This window comes from Protobothrops mucrosquamatus, unplaced genomic scaffold, assembly GCF_001527695.2.
Source record: "Protobothrops mucrosquamatus isolate PMUCROS unplaced genomic scaffold, P.Mucros_1.0 scaffold4099, whole genome shotgun sequence".
In the NCBI taxonomy this organism is placed as follows: domain Eukaryota; kingdom Metazoa; phylum Chordata; class Lepidosauria; order Squamata; family Viperidae; genus Protobothrops; species Protobothrops mucrosquamatus.
The window spans coordinates 115,173-130,456 of record NW_015390028.1 but is presented as its reverse complement, the minus strand read 5'-3'; the positions used below and the strand labels follow the sequence as shown (position 1 = coordinate 130,456).

The 15,284-nt window shown below is 43.4% G+C and overlaps 1 protein-coding gene and 1 pseudogene across 1 annotated transcript in view; both read left to right on the top strand.

Moving 5' to 3' along the window:
* LOC107298572 (DNA topoisomerase 2-beta) overlaps positions 1-15,284 on the top strand; it is a 136,885-nt gene that overhangs the window by 28,092 nt on the left and 93,509 nt on the right. The window contains exons 17-21 of the mRNA XM_015827949.1: positions 1,288-1,380; positions 1,459-1,570; positions 2,463-2,584; positions 2,986-3,134; positions 4,271-4,502. Of these exons, the coding sequence (XP_015683435.1) occupies positions 1,288-1,380; positions 1,459-1,570; positions 2,463-2,584; positions 2,986-3,134; positions 4,271-4,502 (708 nt within the window). The remainder of the gene's footprint in view (positions 1-1,287; positions 1,381-1,458; positions 1,571-2,462; positions 2,585-2,985; positions 3,135-4,270; positions 4,503-15,284) is intronic.
* On the top strand, positions 8,922-8,979 carry LOC114923506 (annotated as a pseudogene).

The window sequence follows — 15,284 nt, the reverse complement described above, 5'->3', positions numbered from 1 at the left end:
TAATTTTCTGAGATTGTGGATTTGGGGTTTTCATGAGCTGTAAGCCATAATCATCACAGTTATGACACATCACGGCTTGAACTATCTTGCTTTGCATGTAATGAGTCTATCTCATATATTAGGTTCACCTTTTAAGTTGCATTACTGAAATAAATGAACTTTTGCATGATATTCTAATTTTTCGAGTTTCACCTGTAGACTTATATACCACTTTATAGTGCTTTACAGCCCTCTCTAAGTGGTTTACAGAGTCAGCCTATTGCCCTCAACAATCTGGGTCCTCATTTTACCAACCTTGGAAGGATGGAAGGCTAAGTCAACCTTGAGCCATTCAGAGTCGAACTCCTGGAGTGAGCAGTGAGTTAGCTTGCAATACTGCATTCTAACCACTACGCCACCACGGCTCTTTTATGAGATGCTATATTTGCCCTGTCATAAGATGGTATTATGTTTTCTGAGTTGGAAAGCATATAAAGCTTTGTCAGTATAATGTAGGGAAGGAAATTTGTGTTGGTCTTGTGAAAAGGAAGGGGAGAACAAGAAGAACATTCTGATTATGATACTGGTTCCCATGTCTATCATAACCTTTATCACACTTATATACTTGTTCATAAATTATCTCTATTTGTAGATTTAAATATTTCAAATCTAAATGAAGATTATTTCAGTAGTGATATATGTAATTAGACGGATTGCTATGGATTTATTGAATTTAGGGTGCAGCAAAAAACTTACTGTTCTGCAGCAGAAAAATGTTGCCACTCTAGGTATATAGTTTTAACTCTTTGTCAAAATAATGGAAAGACTGAGCAATATTTTTTCTGTGACTCAAGGTTTAAAACTAGTTTTCCCCCCATGGGTCTTGTGTTGCTTTTTTCTTTTTTTCTTTCCAGTTTTCTTTTTTTCTGTTTATTTGGGAATAAAGGGAATAAAAAGAAACTGCAAACATTGATAAAGCATAGGAACTTAATCTAAATCATTACTACATGTTTGAAGCAGTGTACAAGTCATACACAGATTATTAGATTGCTTTCAGATTAGGATTTTTTGTAAAAGAAAAATGCTACCATTAGCTTCTGTTACGTATTTTAGGATGTAGCATGGGATGGACACACTATTTTCTGACCTCTGGTCATGTGCAGTTATTCAGTACATAGCTTATAGTTATTAGTTATTTCTAATGTATTGCTTCTTTGTTGGACCTTGATTAAAACTTGCTGTTTTATAGTCACCCCAATCTATTATTTTTTTTTGTAGTCTTGAACGGTTTGTGTTATGTTTTTGTAGGCCTTCAGTAAGAAAAAAATTGAAGAGAGAAAAGAATGGCTGACAAATTTCATGGAAGATAGAAGACAGCGTCGGTTGCATGGATTACCAGAGGTAACGTTGGAGTATTAAGGAGAAATAAATGATGTTATTTGTTACTGTTAAAGTAATAATAATTGTTATTTCTTCTAGCAATTTCTGTATGGTACCGCGACAAAGCACCTCACTTATAATGACTTTATCAACAAGGAATTGATTCTCTTTTCCAACTCTGATAACGAGCGATCCATCCCATCTCTTGATGGTGAGTGAACTTCTGTGATGTATGTCTTCTTTTTATCATTTAAATATGTAACTATATTGGAAAGTAGATAACTGTTATTTGCATTTTTTTCATTTTCATCCTTCTCTCTAGAAAAAGTTTAGTTCCTTTAGCCATAATTTTCAGAGATGTACAGTTTATAAGCACTCTTTAGTATTAAACAGAAATTAAATTCATACTTTAAGTTGAAACTATTGTTCAAAGTAGTCTATAAATATTTTGGAAGTACTTCTAAGTATTAATAACTATAGCTTGTTTGGTTATGGCAAACCAATAAAAAAACAGAGGGAGGAAAAGGCATAAAATATATGGCTTTCCAGCAATGGCTTAGCAGTTGAATTGTACATCTGAAACTGCTCATTCCCTTTGTCTTTTAAGCTTGGCATTAATATTAGACTTTTTCATGGATAACTCTGATACGTAGTAGAATACCCTATCAGATGATTTTATGTATAACAATAATTTTGCTTGAACTATAATGTTTGTGCGTGATGTTGTTGCTATTCTTTAATTCACTTGTCTTCTTTCCAAATGAAACTGTAGTAAAACTACCCTTAAATTTGCTTGCTTTATAATGGCATGTATCGGGAGATCAAATGTAGGACTTGCTAACTGAACTGAATTATTTTGTAGATAGTCATGGGATTAAGTGTTGATGATTTTAGAAAACAATAATTAGATTTTACTGGGAAATGAGAAATTGATACATTTACAGTTCTTTGTATTTGTTACATAATTTTACTGTATTTAACATGCATAAATATATTTAGAGCTTCTGATTAAATGTGCAGTTTTATTAAGCATCTTTTTCCTATATTGGCAATACTTTGAGAGACTACACTTTTGAAATATGCCCTTTTCTGTTTTAATTCAGGCTTTAAACCAGGGCAGCGTAAAGTTTTGTACACTTGCTTTAAGAGAAATGATAAACGGGAGGTTAAAGTTGCTCAGTTAGCTGGCTCTGTGGCCGAGATGTCTGCTTATCACCATGGAGAGGTGGGTATAGAAAGAAAAAAAATGCCTGTTTTACTTTAATTATTTTGGAAGAATAATTTGGGGGAACAAGATAGGCAGATGTGAAAAGATAGGACTTCTTGCTTCAGCTGTGGTAATCTTAGGGACAAATGAGAGGAAAAAAAGAATACTCCATTTAGTTCCCAATTCCTCATAACCATGCTCATCACCAACACTGTTGTTTGTAATGAATAATTTATAAAGTGATAACTTGACAATGTGTGTCATTTCATAATGGGGTGGGGCTGTTCTTTTTTTTTCCTCTGACCAATTTCATACCTGATGGAGCCTTAAGTAGTTTTATCAGCAATTTATTCTATACTGTCTCATAATATTTGTGTTTTCCACTTGCTAGTAACAATACTTTAATATTTTTTTTCTAGCAAGCTTTAATGATGACTATTGTCAACTTGGCTCAGAACTTTGTTGGAAGTAATAATGTCAGTTTGCTGCAGCCTGTTGGTCAGTTTGGTACAAGGCTTCATGGTGGCAAGGATGCTGCAAGTCCTCGTTACATCTTCACCATGTTGAGGTAAAGTTTAGTTCAAAACAGAAATTGAAATGAGCTTTATTTGAAATAATACCAAATTGGGAAGTATATTATTGTTATTGTGGGGGATACTGTAACTAGAAAGAAATACCCACATAAATATTTCAATTCCTTAGTCCAGAAGTACAACATTTTGGTCAACTCAAGGGCTGTAGGGCATAGCACAATGAAAACCATACTCCAAAAGTGGATTATACAAGAACCTATTTAATTCCCCAACATACCTAAAATGAAAAAACAAAAACCCCACAACTTGCAAAAAACAAAGGGACAGAATGAAAAATGCCAAACCTTCATTCAATTTGTATTTTGTATAAGAGAAAGGGACACCCAGTTTGGTGTAGTGGTTAAAGTACCAGGCTAGAAACCAGGATGAGTTCTAGACCCACCTTAGGCACAAAGCCAGATGGGTGACTTTGGGCCAGTCACTCTCTTTCAGCCCTAGGAAGGAAACAATGGCAAACCTCTTCTGAAATCTTGGCAAGAATTCTGTATAACTTACTATTCAGTTGGGATCAAAGGGTACTTTTTCATGCAATCTGATAATTTTTGCATAAGATCTGCAAGACATTTGGTAGTAATAACAGTAACTGAGGTTTTAGAATCAAAATAGTGTTCTGCTATGGACATATTTGACTAAAAATGCCACATGAAGCTTCAATTCATGTAGACATACTAAGCTGAAGCAGTCAGTGGTCTCTAATGGCATAAAGTGATTTCCAATGTAGTACACTTAAAATCCATGAAGTTCAGAAACATGTTAAGTGATTTTGATTGGATCATACACCAGATGCAGGGGGAGGTCTGGTTTTTATGCACTTATAGGCATCCCATTCAGAGATTCAAATAGTCTCAGTGCATATTGAAAGTTTCTTTAACATTACACTGCATGAGGAGAGATTTTCACTAGGTGCACTATATAATATTTAGAATGGCTGTAGACTTCTAATTCATTTTTAAAGAGAATAAAAGTCACTTCTTTTGTGAGATGAGTTGCTATATAAATTTCAAAAATAGTTTAGTTTAACAACTTGTAAGTTCTACAACAATTCAGTTTAACAGTTTACTGAATTATAAACTGAAATAACCCAAAAGTCTTATTTTTATTTTCTTTAAAGCCCTTTAGCAAGACTACTTTTTCCTGCAGTAGATGATAACCTTCTTAAGTTCCTATATGATGATAACCAGCGTGTGGAACCTGAATGGTACATTCCCATAATTCCTATGGTCTTAATAAATGGTGCTGAGGGCATCGGTACAGGATGGGCATGTAAGATTCCAAACTATGATACCAGGGAGATTGTGAACAATGTCAGGCGAATGTTGGATGGATTGGACCCTCTTCCCATGGTAATGCAATGTTCACTGCAGACTAATGTAATATAACTTTTTCATAAAAAGGATAAATATGTTTATTTGCTGAGGGACAAAGTTATGTTTGGTAAGTCAGAATCCCAAAAATGTGGTTTACAATGATGAAATTCAGGCTAAGTAAACTACAGTGAGCAGAAGTGGCTAAGCAAAAAAAGTTTAGAAAAAAGGGAGGGAAGGAAGGAAGGAAGGAAGGAAACGAAACATATTTTTTTCCTGTAGGGCTGAACCTGAGCTACTTTAGTTGAACAAAGAACCTTCAGCCACAGGGAACCATATATGGCTTGGTAAAAGCAGCTGCAACAATCAGTGGAGAAAAGTTTGCCTCCTTTTGTTTCTCCCAAAAAGTGGCTTGAGGAGATCTGTGGTTTTCTGCTCTTCCCCTTTTTTCAAGCTGAGGAAACTGTGATTCACATGCAGATGAGTGGATCACTGGAAACAGTGAGGTTGCTTTTCTCCCACTGGAGAAGATATGACAGGACTAAAGATCTTGTCAGCCCTTCAAGGTAGGGAAGGTCAGGAAAAGAAAACATTAGGAGTCTTGGAATGTACTTTAATGTGGATAAATGTTGTGAGCCTATCAAAGCCCTTCTCTATTTCAACTTATACCTAATCATATCAGAGTTGATTTTCTTTCTCATGCTTTTACACTTTCCCAGAATACAAATATCTTCTCTGTAATGGTTTGGCATTCTCATTCTACTTCTCTTTGAGTCAAACCAACATTCCATCACAGGCCTCTCCATTCAACTCAGAAGTGGCAGTGAGGGTGCCCTTGCTCTCCTCCCTGACGTTGGCAAAGTAGCATGGCGGAACAGACAGGAATCCCTTCAGAACACCACATGTGGCTAGAACAATTCATATACCCATGTGGGAGGTCACACAAGAACGAAGGAGGTGACCTCCCCACTCATTTAATAGAACCACTGGATATAAAAGAGGATCTTATGCTTCCCATTGCTAGCATGTTGAACAGCAAGGTTAGGAACACCACCAGGGAGGTTTTGTCTGATCAGAGAAGTGATTGCAATGGGTCTAGGACAGCTTGCCATGGCCATGTCACCACAGCCAACTCACCACGGGACAATTCCACACGGGATAACGCAAACCCTTGCTTCTAACCTGGCAAGCCTTGCTGGGTTTTTTTGCACGGAAAAGCGGCTTACAGAATTTGGTCCTCCTTTTCATGGAAGCCACCAACCCCAGCCCCATGAGCATTGTGCCCCTAGAGGAAGGGATGAGACCCTGGGGCTATCCCTGCCTTAGGAAACCCCCCCCCCTTCCTACCAGATCACTCCGAGAGTCCTGGCCATGCTGAGGCTGCAGGAAAGCACCGAACCTCCTCCTCCGTTTCAAGTCAGGTCAATCCCTGGATCCGGGGGGACCCCCATCTTCCCCCGCTGCGGTCTGCCTCAGAGAGGCAATGCCAGACCCGATAAGCCGCTGCCACCACTGTCTAGATCAGGGCTTTTCAACCCGTGGTACGCGTACCACCAGTGGTACGCAAGCACCTGGCTGGTGGTACGCGTAGGACAAGTTGAACAGCACTGTAAAAAAAATGTAAAAAAAGGCGTAAAAGTGGATGAGGTGAAGCGGCGGCAGCGCTGCACAGGCGTGTGGCAAAGTCAGCTGGAACTGCACTTTGCCTGGGTCCTACTGAGAGCCCAGGATCAAAGCGCGCAGCTCCAGCTGATTGGCGGCAGCCTTGGGGGTAGCAGGCAGCCTCAAGCAGTCTTCAGTGGAGATTCCGGTGGAGCTGCGCAACGCATTGCCTGGGTCCCCCCACCCCCCCAGATGCCCTCACCTCCCCCACACGTTTTTTTTACTCACCTGCTTTCAGCAGCATTCCCTTTCTCCTGTCCTTCTCAGCCTTCATGTGTTTGTGAGACAAAAAAAAAAGTTCCATGAGACTTTCTAACTTCTCGCGAGAAGTTAGAAAGTCTCATGGAACTTTTTTTCTTTTTTACCCACAAACACGTGGCGAAGGCAGAGAAGCAAACGAAGGCAGAGAAGCAAAAGGAGAAAGGGAGTGCAGCTGAAAGCAGGTGAGTAAAAAAATGCTTGGGGGAGGCGAGGGCATCTGGGCGGGGGCGCCAACCTTACCCTGCATGGTGGGAGGGTTAACAGCGGGCGCAAGGGGGCCAGGAGGAGCTGCGCAAAGCAGTCAGAGGGGAGGCCGGGCAGATTGTGGGCGCTGGCAAGCGAGCAAGATGGGCAGGGGCGCGAACCGGTGTGTGCTCAGAAATGCCGATCTTGTGCTCCTGCCCATCTCGCTTTCTGCTTGCTTTCTATCAACAGCTTTTGATGCCTTTCCGTGTCTTCTGAATTTTGTTTCTGCAAGCAAGTGAGATGAGCAGGAGCACGAGATCGGCGTTTCTGAGCACACGCCAATTCGCACCCCTGCCCATCTCGCTTGCTTGCTTTCCGCAAGCGTCTTCCAAGAGCCACACTGGTAGCTGGTCTCTCACAGCTTGATAGAAAGCAAAAGAGGATTTTGTCAACGCTGCTAATATTGGATATTATTGCTTTGACAAGATATGCAGAACTGTCTGGTATTTTTAGAGTTAATTCAGATGATGGTGGGGGGGAGGAGAAAGATAAGGACTGCGCGCAGGAAGGGAACAGAAAATCTTTGCCCTCCAGCTTGATTGGAAAATGTGAATCATGACAACAAAATAGGGGAGGGGAATAGCCTGGAATGTTATGTGCAAAGGAAGGGAAATTCAGATCTTGGCATCCATCCATGTGTGCCGACACTCTGTTACACTGTAATAAAAGCTTTAAGGATAAACAATGCTTGGAAGTTCTTTGAAGTGTTTCATTAGTCGGAACTATGACATCATGCCAAGATCTGCAAACTTTTCAAATCATTTAGGGGTCCCCAGCCCCAGTCGCCGTTCCTAAACTAAAGGGATGGGCTGACGAAGATTCAGGGAAGATCTCATTATGGAAGAAGAAAGATTGCCTGAGACCAGCACCCCGGCAGCAGCAGCTTCCCCAGGGGGGGAGAGCGATAGCTGGCAAGCCGGGGGAGAAAGAACTCTGGCAGATCTCCCAGCTGGGAGCAAAGACTTCAAAAGCAGAATGGTGGAGAGCTAACGAATTGCCTGCCACTCAAGTTTTGGGTGAGTCACTGGAAAGATTTCAAAACCCAGAGGTGAAAAGCAGAAATCAATTCCTGCAGAGAGGAGCCTACAGCCCTTCTATTGCAGATCAGAAAGCCTTTCAGATCCTGTCTTCCCCTACCAGGGACTCCAACCCTGAAGAGAGAGGGAATCCCAGTCTGAGGCCTCTGCAGCAATGGGGAGATTGGGTTCCCCAGCAGGTAGATAGTCAACGACCTCTGAGCTTGCCGCAACTAATAGAGGCCTTGCAACAGCTTGGGGTGGTGCAGAAGCCAGGAGATCAGCAGCTGGTGGGAGAACGACCACAGCAAGGAGATTGACCACAGCCCCCAAACGTGCAACCCCTGGGCATAAATCTGCAGCCAGGATAGGGCCAGCAGCAACAGCCACCGTGGGGGCCCCAACAGCCTATAATTGCACCACTTTTCAGCGCAACCTTCGATGGGGACCCAGAGAAGCTGATTTTTTTCCTCAACCAAGTGTGTTCTCATTTGAATTGCTGGGCCTATCTCTACCCGGACCCGGGGGCCATGGTCGATGTGATTGCGTCCAGCCTGGAGGGAGAAGCATCCGAATGGCTGAACAATTTATATAATGAGCAAGCCCCCGAGTTGGAGGACCCCCACCTCTTCCTCCTAGGGCTGAGAGAAAGATTTGAGGATCCATCTATTGGTCTCAAAGCAAGAGAACAAATCCACAAAATAAAACAAGCCGGCAGGCCTGCCCTGGACTATGTGTGAGAATTTCGCAAGATAGCAGGTCGAATAGAGGGGTGGCCTGAACAATCCCTAATCCATCACTTCATTGAGGGATTAGACGATCACCTCTCTCAGGCCTGCATCTATCGAGCAGTACCTGATCAGCTGCAAGAATGGTACCAGGCAGCAGTGAAGCTAGACATTCAGCTCGCCCGCTATAAGAAGCCTCCCCCACCTGAATCCGAGAAGCAGCAAGAGCAACCCGAACAGCAATGAACCCCACGAAAACCTTCAACTACTGCGATGGCTGACAAACCCAGACTACCTACAGGCCCGTCAATCAAGTGTTTCCAGTGCGAACAGGAGGGACATCGAGCAGCAAACTGTCCAGTCCCCTACCCCCGACTACAGAGCAGACCGGAACCAGCGGCGAGAAGGAAACCTGCCCAGCGGCTAACGAGAGAAAAATCCAACGGGTCACGCAAGAACCTGTTGCCCAGATTACACCCCCCACACAGGAGGACACCGAGACTCCGGGTGGACCCGCCCCTGCTCTACCCTCCTTTGACAGCCTAGTGCTCACTTCGGCAGCACATATACTAAAATTGGAACGATACAGAGAAGATTAGCAGGAAAATAGCCTAGTTTTAAATACCGGAAAAACCAAAGAAATCACTGTCGATTTCAGAAAAGGCAGGCACAGCCACACTTTTCTGTGCATTAATGATTCACCTGTGGAGATGGTTACCAGCATCAAATTCCTGGGTGTGCAGCTAACGAGTAGGCTGGCTTGGTCGCTCAACAGTGAGAAACTGGTGAAGCGGGCACAGCAGCGCCTGCATTTTCTGCGTCGCATGAGAAAAGCACATCTTCCTTCTCCTATCCTTACCACTTTCTACAGGGGGACGATTNACAGGGGGACGATTGAGAGCATCCTGTCATACAGCATCACAATCTGGTTTGGAAGCATCACTGCTTCAGACAGGAAGGCGGTGCAGAGAGTGGTGAGGACGGCTGAAAAGATCATTGGCAGTTCCCTCCCTTCCATCCAGGACATAGCATATAAGCGTTGCTTAAGCAGGGTCTGCAAGATCGTCTGGGACACTACACAATGTCTTCACGACCTGTTTTCCTTGTTACCTTCTGGGAGGAGGCTTCGTGGTATCCGTAGCAGAACATCCAGATTCAGCCATAGTTTTATTCCATACAGCATTAACCTTGTGAACTCTCAAGCTTCCTCCTTCTGTTATATTTTCAAGATGGACAGTGTTTAATATTTATTTGTTATGTATATGTTGTCAACGCTGTCAATATGGGATATTATTGCTTTGACAAGATATACAGAACTGTCTGGTATTTTTAGAGTTAATTCAGATGACAGAGAAAGGGAGGAGATTTATAAGGAAAGCCCGGGAAAAGGAACGGAAGTGAATCTTTGCCCTCCGGGCTAATTGGAAGATGTGACTTATGACTGCAAAATAAGGGAGGGGTTTAGCAAGAAAAGTTAGACGCAAGCAAGAGAAATTCAGATTCTGGCATCCATTCAATATGTGCCGACAATGTGTCCATGATTAAAGACTTTTTCAGAATAAATATGCCTGGAATTTCCTTGAAGTGTTCCATTAGTCGGAACCTGACATCATGCCAGAATCTAAAACCTTTTCAAACAACTGGGGATGCATTACCCCCACCTCTTTCTCCTAGGCTGGAGTGAGAGTAACAGAGTTCAGGAGGAGGACAATCTATCATGATAAACGGGAGTTTGTTGAATACAGCCTGGCAGCTGCTAATAACCCAGAGGGGAAAGTAACAGACAACATGCTGTGGGAAGATGAATTTTGGCAGACAAATGCAAATCTGTGGACGGAGAATGGACAAACTGCCACTCAAAGCCTGGGTGAGTTACTGGAAACATTTCAAACCCCAGAGGAGAGAGACATAAATCCACTCATGCAGAGGGAAGCTTGCAGCCCCTCCATTGAAGATCAGAAAGCCTTTCAGATCCTGTCTTCCCCTGCCAGGGACTCCAGCCCTGAAGAGAGAGGGAATCCCAGTCTGAGGCCTCTGCAGCAATGGGGAGATTGGCAAACCCAGCAGGTAGATGATCCACGATCTCTGAACTTGCCACAGCTAATAGAGGCCTTGCAACAGCTTGGGGTGGTACAGAAGCCAGGATGGGGCCAGCAGCAAGGAGATTGGCCACAGCCCCCAAACGTGCAACCCCTGGGCATAAATCTGCACCCAGGATAGGGTCAGCAGCAACAGCCACCGTGGGGGCCCCAACAGCCTATAATTGCACTACTTTTCAGCGCAACCTTCGATGGGGACCCAGAGAAGCTGATTTTTTTCCTCAACCAAGTGCGTTCTCACTTGAATCGCTGGGCCTATTTCTACCCGGACGCAGGGGCCATGGTCGATGTGATTGTGTCCAGCCTGGAGGGAGAAGCATCCGAATGGCTGAACAATTTATATAATGAGCAAGCCCCAGAATTAGAGGACCCCCATCTCTTCCTCCTAGGTCTGAAAGAAAGATTTGAGGATCCATCCCTTGGCCTAAAAGCAAGAGAACAAATCCACAAAATAAAACAAGCTGGCAGGCCTGCCCTGGAGTACGTGCGAGAGTTTCGCAAGATAGCAGGTCGAATAGAGGGGTGGCCAGAGCAGTCCCTAATCCATCACTTCATTGAGCGATTAGATGATCACCTCTCTCAGGCCTGCATCTATCGAGCAGTACCTGATCAGCTGCGAGAATGGTACCAGGCAGCGGTGAAGCTAGACGTTCAGCTTGCCCGCTATAAGAAGCCTCCCCCACCTGAATCCGAGCAGCAGCCAGAGCAACCCGAACAGCAACAACCCCCCCGAAACCCTCTGACTACTGCAATGGCTGAAAGACCCAGGCCACCTGCAGGCCTGTCAATTAAGTGTTTCCGGTGCGGACAGAAGGGACATCGAGCAGCAAACTGTCCGGTCCCCTACCCCCGACTGCAGAGCAGACCGGAACCAGCGGCGAGAAGGAAACCTGCCCAAGGGCTAACGAGAGAAAAATCCAACCGGGTCACGCAAGAACCTGTTGCCCAGATTACACCCCACACACAAGAGGACGCCGGGACTCTGGGTGGACCCGCCCCTGCTCTACCCTCCTTTGACAGCAACGATGAAGGAGAGAACGACCCGATGGTGAGTCGACAAATCCCGCCTTTTTCACTGGCCGCCAAACTTATAATCCCTAAGTCTGGGGCACAAATGAACTTAAACGTGCTAGTCAATTCTGGATGCACCCACTGCATTATTAGTCTGCCGTTTGCCATGAAAATGGGCATACGGGCAAAACAGCTTTCCAAACCTGTGAGGTTTGAGCAAGCCGATGGCTCCCTGATGGGACGGACTCTTGTCACACAATTAACTGAGCCCTTACGCCTAGAAAGAGGGAGACGAGTGGAAAACTGCCTTCAACTGTCCTATGGGGAGCTATCAGTTCAAAGTCATGCCATTTGGACTAAAGGGGCCCCCAGCCGTATTTATGCATTTGATTAATGAGGTCCTATATTATCACTTGTACAAAGTGGTTTTGGTGTATCTTGATGATATCCTGATATACAGCACGAATATGACTGATCACATAAAGCTGGTGAGAGAAGTGTTAAAGAAACTATTGAATGCCAAGCTTTATGCCAAATTGTCGAAATGTGAATTTCACCAGACCCGATTAGATTATCTTGGCTACAAAATTTCCTACAAGGGTATTGAAATGGATCCAGCCAAGGTGAAAGCTATAATCGAATGGCAGCCCCCGAAAACTCGCAAACAGCTCCAGAGCTTTCTGGGTTTTGCCAACTTTTATCGTCAATTCATCCCCTCTTTTGCCGAGATTGCCCTACCCCTTACAGAACTACTCAAAACAGGCAAAGGAGGAGGGAAGCCATGACCGGGCCAACCACTAGCATGGATGATGGGCTGTCAAACAGCTTTTGAGAATTTAAAGAGACTATTTGCTGCTGAACCGGTCCTAAAGCACCCCTGCCCAGGGGAGCCCTTTGTGATTCAAGCCGATGCCACCGATGTGGCAGTTGGAGCTGTATTACTGCAAAAGAACAAAAGTGGGTCCTGCAACCCTGTGCCTACACCTCTAAGAAATTTACTGAAAGCGAGCGGAGATGGACAATCTTGGAGAAAGAGGCCTTCGCAATTAGGTGGGCGCTGTTAAACTGGCGACACTATCTGGAAAGGAGCAAGGTGCCTTTTGAAGTATGGACAGATCAGAAAAACCTAGAGGCACTGAAAACTCCCCGCAAATTGTCCCCAAAGCAAGTATGGTGGGCACAGTACTTTAACCGCTTCAACTTCACTCTAAAGTACATACCAGGAGGAAAAAACTTCCTAGCTGATGCGCTATCCCGATTACCCCAATACAAAAGCGAATGTGAGGAAGTTAACGAGGCAATTATCTCCAATCCACAAACTGCCGCTCAACTTACACCTCGCAGGGTCCCTAATCCTGATGACCCTGGGGTAAAGAAAATAAAACAAGAGGTCCTCACCGATCAATGGTTCAAAGATAATCAAACCTCCCTAACATGCAGAGATGGCTTGGCTTACAAGGGTAAGTTGTACTGTATGTGCCACAATGAAAAGAATCCCAGGGAAAACCCCCGGGTTACTGCAGCTGGTGGCAGACCCTTCTCAACCATGGGAAGAAATAGCTATGGACTTTATAGTAGACCTACCTGAAAGTAGAGGAAATACTGTCATGGACTGTGATAGACCTGTTCTCGAAGCAGGCTCATTTCATCGCCTGCAAAGGACTCCCATCTGCCCAACGACTGACTAAATTTTTCCTGAAACATCTACCGGCTGCATGGCGCCCCTAAGTGAATAATTTCGGACAGGGGGGTGCAGTTCACAGCGAAGTTTTGGAGGAGTTTTCTTAAATTAATTGGATCATCTCAAGGCTTATCATCTGCTTTTCATCCAGCCACCAACGGGGCTGCAGAATCCGCTAACAAAATGGTGGAGCAATACCTCAGATGCTACGTTTCCTACCAACAGACAAACTGGACTGACCTCCTCCCCTTCGCAGAGGTGGCATACAATAATTCTGTTCACAGCAGTACTGGCTACACGCCTTTCAGAGTAGCCACGGGAAAAGAGTTCAGCCCAATACCTGAATACCCTCAGGTGCCCTCCGCCTCCCAGACACTTGACCAATGGGTGAGGGGGTGGGAAGAATTTTGGAGAAACACGAAAACTGCGTCAAAAAAGTCTTCTGAGACCTACAAAAAGCAGGCTGATAAAAAGGGGGCTCCCCAAAGAACATTCCAAGTTGGGGAAAAGGTTTATTTGTCAACTAAATATTTACACCTCAAATTGCCCAGCAAGAAATTGGGACCAAAATTCTTGGGGCCTTTCCCCATAGTAAGGATCATCAACCCCATCACAGTAGAATTGAAACTCCCTAGGCTTTTAGGGAGGATTCACCCTGTCTTCCATTGCAGCTTGTTGAAACCTTACTGGGGCTCCACTTTAAGACCTCCCCTTAAGAAGACACCCGGTCCCCTCATAGTTGCGGGACAGACCCACTATGAAGTGAACCGTATTCTTTTTTTTTTTTTTAAAGTTTTTTATTAATAAAACAATTAAAACAAAAAAGGACATGACATGACATTCCAGTATATATAATCCTTACAATTCGTTCCTTATCATATTTAAAGTTCTATATATACATCTCTCTCTCTCTATATATATATATATACATATATTCCCCTATATAATACAATATTATACAATCTCGAGCTTGTTTCTCTATATATTAACATATAATTTTATATACCACAAACTTAAACTTTAACTCAAAACCCGAACAGTTCTTCTTGACTCGTACCAGCAGTAAAATTTGTCCCAGATTCCAAAATAGTCCGTTTCTGTCTTGTCCTTTAGTTCCATAGTTAGCCTGTCCATGTCCGCACACGATAAAAATTTTTGTAGAATCTCTTCTTCAGTAGGAATTTCTTTGTTTCTCCAATTTTGTGCATAGGTCAGTCTGGCGGCCGTGAAGATGTGTAGCATTAGGTAGAGTGTCCCTTTATCATATTTTTGTATGGTAATACCAAGTAGGAAGAGTTCTGGTTTTAGTTCTACCTATGTTGTTAATATTTCTTCTAACCATTTTTTAACCTTGTTCCAAAAAACACGGGCTTTCGGGCACTTCCACCACATATGATAATATGTCCCTCTTGCCAAATTACATTTCCAACATGTAGGGGAAATGTTGGGGGCCATTTTAGCTAGTCTTGTGGGCGGGTAGTGCCACCTGTAAAACATTTTATACAGGTTTTCTTTGTAGGATGTAGCCAGAGTGAGCTTCCTATTTCGTGCCCAAAGTTCTTGCCAGATATGCAGATCAAGATTAAGATCAAAGTCCCTGCTCCATGCTAACATGGTCTCTTTTACCTGTTCTTCGTATAAGGCCTGTTCTAACAAATAATGATATAGCTTTTTAATCATTTTATCCTCAGTACCTAGTAATATTTTATCCAGCCCTGTCAATTCTGTTTTTATACCTAATTCTTTTTTATCTTTCCGACATCTCACCTGCAATTGAAGGTATGCCCACCATTCTAATTTTAATCCTCCGTCTTGCAGGGTTTTCCTAGATTTCAATTCCCCTTTCTCATCTAATACGTTTTTATATGTTATAATCTTCCCTAATTGAATAAATTTTGGATGTACATATATTTCTAGCGGTGAGACCCAGCCAGGGACTTGAGTGTAATTCGGTTTCCAGGTTTTGGCCCATATATCAATTAGAGCCCGTCTAATATAGTGCCTACAAAAATATTTATGTGACCTGTATTTTTGGTCCCATAGCATGGCATGCCATCCTATTTCTAAGTCATGGCCTTCTAAACATAGTAATCTCCTGTTTTTTAAGAGTATCCAAT